General features: G+C 41.0%; 1 protein-coding gene across 1 annotated transcript; it reads right to left on the bottom strand.

The window, feature by feature from the left end:
* Positions 1-3,776: 3,776 nt before the first annotated feature.
* Positions 3,777-4,388, bottom strand: LOC126764677 (zinc finger MYM-type protein 5-like). Its single transcript, XM_050482331.1, has 2 exons — positions 4,274-4,388; positions 3,777-4,228 (listed from the first exon to the last, which is right to left on the bottom strand). The coding sequence occupies exons 1-2, from the start codon at positions 4,386-4,388 to the stop codon at positions 3,777-3,779; spliced, it is 567 nt and encodes a 188-aa protein (XP_050338288.1).
* Between the last annotated feature and the right edge of the window lie 322 nt (positions 4,389-4,710).

The following is a 4,710-nucleotide window of genomic DNA, read 5'->3' as shown; positions in this document are numbered from 1 at the left end:
ATCAACATAAGCGGACGAAATAGATAAAGCATCTGAAGCCGAATCGAAGTTCAATTCAATGGTCATGCCTTTTCGGACCCGAAGAAGTGCGCGAGCTACTTTAGCGGGCATTTTACACTGCACCCTTCAGCAGACAAAACCAAACGATTACTTAACCGACGGCTGCGCAAAATGCCAAACGATTGTGCGCCACTTACTTTCACCGATGAAGAGGTTCAGAATGCCATCAAAAAATCGAAATCATATAAATCCATTAGCCCCGATAAAATCAACATGCTTATGCTAAAGCATCTAGGCTCGATGGGAGTATGTTATGGAAAGTCGGAAGAGTGGTCTCACTACTGAAACCTGGGAAACCCGCCAACAAAGGGGAGTCCTATGGTCCGATAACTCTCCTCTCCAGAGTTGTCGACAACGCTACTGCAGGATATTGAGAAACCTGAAACCTGAGCGGTCGACAATCATCTGTACTATTTCGAGGTAAAACATTTGAACTGAGAAAAATTAAACAGAGGGTTCCACTCCCCGCTTCTGTTTAACTTCTACATCTCGAAACTCCCACAGCCACCAGAGGGAGTTTCCATAACCTCGTACGCAGATGATTGCACAATATTGACGTCGTTGTGTGTTCAAAAGTTAAGGGCTATCTCTCCGACCTTTCTCGTTTCCTCACTGCACGGAACCTAACACTTTCCCCCACCAAATCCACGGCGACCATATTTACATACTGGACGAAGGAGTATAGACTTCAGCTTAATATTGTAGTCGATGGCGTCAAAATTCCGAAATGGGGAAATACAAAGATACGCTGTTGGCAACATACAAGCCAATCGGCCGGTCGGTCTTCAATATGGTCGCCTGGATGCAGTGATACGCAGATGAGGAAACTCCAGACCTGCCACAACACTGCACTCCGGACTACGACAGGATGCCTCTTGATGTCTCCCATCGAACACCTATATAGTCAAAAGCTTATGCTCCCAGTTTCCTCACATATGAGCATAATGAACTCTTCTCCAAGCAGTTCCTGCTAGAATGTTTTTGTAGAAATCAACGTTGCAGCCACCTGCTTGGAGCGGAACCGCTTCCTAGGAGCATCAAGAGATCTTTCCTTAATTACGTCGATGACATCGTACAGTACGCCGACCAGATTTCGGACGCAACTAACTTCCGACAGGTACCATCAGTCATACACAGTGGAGCTATCAACACCTTCACCGACTTCTTTGCAGTGAAAGGCGTTCTTGGAGTCAAACCACCACCGTGACCACAAACCACAACGTGAGTTACCCTAGCTCAGCTTCGTTCTGGATATTGGAGCAGGTTAAACACCTACTTGTCCAGAATAGACCCCGACATACCCAATATATGTCCTGCATGCAACGAGTCTCCGCATGACACTGGCCACCTCTTTCCACGCCCTGCGAACTCTACTCATCTAACACTCCTTTCCCTTTGGTCCGACCCCCTCGAAACAGCACGTTTTCTGGGCCTTTCGCTAGATGACGTCGACGACAACATGGATAACCCTTACCATCCTAACGGGGATTGATACCCGTTGAATCCTTCATATTTGGTGTTTAAGATGTTTCAAGGCTCGTTTTCCTCATAATTGTAAACAATCTAACCTTTTCAATGATGAGTGTGCTAAGTGATTTTTAATTTAACAAATATATCTAAAATATAAAAAAATAAAAGAAACTTCCCCTCTGGAGAAGCTTCCCTATCTGTACCGACCCCATTTATGCCGAGATTCGTGTTTATTATCCGACCGCCAAAATAATCGGAATCGTGCCGCAAGGGGAAAACTTTAGTATATATCGTCCCAGGATTTCGGGAATAAAATGGGTATGGTCGGATAGAAGACGTTCTCCAAATCAAGAATTTATATGTGTTGACTGTAGAATACCATCTCAGCAGTGGCGGATTTGCATTCCTAGCCGCTCTAGGCCCCAAGCCATGTGCCGCCCCTTTCATCATTATAGACTAAAGACATAATTCTTGAATTTACTTTATTCCCACTTTTAATTGATTCAGAAAATTGTTTAGCTAAAAGCTAGAGGATAAAGCTAGTTATATTTTCCGAGATTTCAGGGATGATTGGACATTTAAGTAAAACATTTAAAAATGGTTTTAGGTTTTGTTTTTAATAAAATAAATGTTTTACTCCTACAATGTGTTACAAAACTCGTCTGCACTTAAGCGCAGCAAAACCATTAATCAAATCTGCGCAATCTAATTTGCTTAAAAAATCAGCTTCTTTGTTAAGCAAAGCAAGATCGTTTCACCTCTGCTCCGTCATTGTTGTGCGTAAATAGTTTTCACTCTCCGCAAACAAGAAAACGATCTTTCTCCAGTACAATTACTGGCAGGTGTATACACACACATACATACGAAGAGCAATATCCACGTTTGGATAAATGGTTTGAAGACCTTCGGTTCGTAACCATTTCAAAAAACTGACTGCAGTTAGGTTGGTAATAAAGTAAATTTTATTGTAGAGTAATTTATAATCATCCCGACGTCTTTTCAGTTCTTCTGACAATGTATCAATTACTACTAAAAAAGTATTTATTCTAAAATTTTCACGGCCAATTTTTTGTTGCGTCTCTTCACCTGTATTTGTCTCGCCAGGAAGCAGCTTACGCTTTCGATTGCGTCGAAAATCTTTTTCGCATTCCTGTAAGAAGGATAGTTTTTTTCGCTTTTTTTCGAAATCATCGAAACTCACTCTTGTTTCGCCAACAAAATGTATTAAAGCCTCGTACAGTTCTATGACAATGGTAATGTCAATTTCCACACTCTGAAGTTTTTTACTTGTGGCGTTAATGCGATCTAGTAAACATCCCCAAAAAACAGCCATGAAGGCCGTTTCAAAACGTTCCAGTTTCAAACAAATACCTCTTGCTTCGCATATAACGGTTCTCTTCTGTTGTGTGTCATTTTCGATGGTGACTAGCGTTTTATGGATTTCATTCCAGGATTCGCGTAAACTTTGGCATGCGTCTGCACGAGCTGGCTCTTGGCTGCTTTCTGCTGCACATTCACCTACTAAATTCAGCGAGTGTGCTGAACAGGGAACATAGTCGGCAAAGGGGGAAATTTCCTTTATTTTAGCTTGCAGGCCGTTATAATTGCCTGACATGTTAGCTGCGTTGTCATATGATTGCCCGGGGCAGTTTGAAATGTCAACTCCCAATTCAGTTAAAGTTGAAGTAACAGCATCTGTCGTTTGTTGTGATTAGTGGCCTGTGTTTGGAATAAACTTGAGAAACCGTTCTACAGGTGATCCATTAGGCAGGACATATCTGATTACATAAGTGAGCTGGTCTACGTGAGATATATCCGGTGTCGAGTCAATGATCAGAGAAAAATATTTTGCTGTTAATATTTCCATTACAATTGTTTCCAAAACTTTGTTTCCCATAAGTCGAATGAACTCTTCGCATGTTGTTGAAAAAAGATAACTCGTAAATACTGAGCCTGGATTTCCATAACGTGTAATGTGTTTAGCTAAGAACGGATCGAACTCGTCGATAAGCTCTAAGGACATTAAATAATTTCCATTGTGGATTGATCTAAATTTTTCGTCGTGTCCTCTGAAAGGCAAACCACGTGATGAAAATGCTTTTACGCATGCAAATACTCTTTTCAGAATGTTTTTCCAGTAATTTATTTCTTCATCTAATTGCATTGTTTATGCGCGGTCAATGCGACCTAACACGATGCTTCGTTCTTTCATATGCGGAACAGATAATTTGTGAGTAGGCGAATTCTCATGAGTTGACACTCGAGTCAGTCATTGAAACCTTCTTTTTGTCGAATTGACTCTCCCCGTCATTAAAAAGCAAACAAGGACCACAAAAAACACATCCAGTACTTTTGGAATAAATTAGCCACTTTCGCGAAACTTTTTCACCATTTAAAAGCTGACGTTCGAATAAATGTCTCGACAACTGTCGCGCTTTATCTTTGTAAATGCGCTCACTTTTGGGAAAATCATTTTGGATGTTTTGATTGGCTCCGTCCTTACAAATGTGATCACGCGTGTACTTGTCGATTGGCCATTTAGCTGGATCGTCGTTGATTTCGTAGAGCTCCTGGTCCGAAGGATTGGGCTGCACTTTTACTCCTGCCACTCCTGGTACGAGTGGGATATCTTCGGCTTGTTCTTTTGATGTACTTGCCACATTGGTCAAAATATTTTCACTTGAAGACACTTTAGACACTGCGGATGGGTATGGGGTATGGATATATATAGTTATAGTTTAACCATATCCGTCCATGCAAGTGATAATTGTCGATATCATCGGCAGGAATTGCAGATTCTCGTAAAATACGGTACCTGAGCGGTTCAGTTCTGCTGTGCGATTAATATTCTCTAGCATAAGGATAAATTTACTATAAGTAACTTATATTTAAAGCAAGGGTTTTGTCTTTAAGCTGTGATAACGGGTGAACAACTACAGAAAGCGAAATTGAAGTACAGACTCATCCAATGTGCTCCAATTCTATCTGCAAACGAGAAATAAAAGCTGCTTGTAATGAAAGGGTTGCATTTGCATTGGAGAAATGCAAAGTAATGGATCCTTGGAATGGAATTTAAAACTGTGTTCTATGGGAAGTAATCGTTTTTACTGTCCAATTTCGTACATTTTCACAACGTGATATAGAAATATGAAAGGAATGCGACGTACCAAATTTCGTTGA

The sequence above is a fragment of the Bactrocera neohumeralis genome, unplaced genomic scaffold (assembly GCF_024586455.1).
Source record: "Bactrocera neohumeralis isolate Rockhampton unplaced genomic scaffold, APGP_CSIRO_Bneo_wtdbg2-racon-allhic-juicebox.fasta_v2 cluster09, whole genome shotgun sequence".
NCBI lineage: Eukaryota > Metazoa > Arthropoda > Insecta > Diptera > Tephritidae > Bactrocera > Bactrocera neohumeralis.
This window is presented reverse-complemented; position numbering and strand designations above follow the sequence as displayed.

Excerpts from the sequence above, each read along its gene's own strand:
- LOC126764677 (XM_050482331.1), bottom strand. The coding sequence starts at position 4,388 with ATGCTAGAGAATATTAATCGCACAGCAGAACTGAACCGCTCAGGTACC. Across the intron at positions 4,229-4,273 it reads CACTTGCATGGACGGATATG|TGTCTAAAGTGTCTTCAAGT; the intron begins GTTAAACTATAA and ends ACCCATCCGCAG.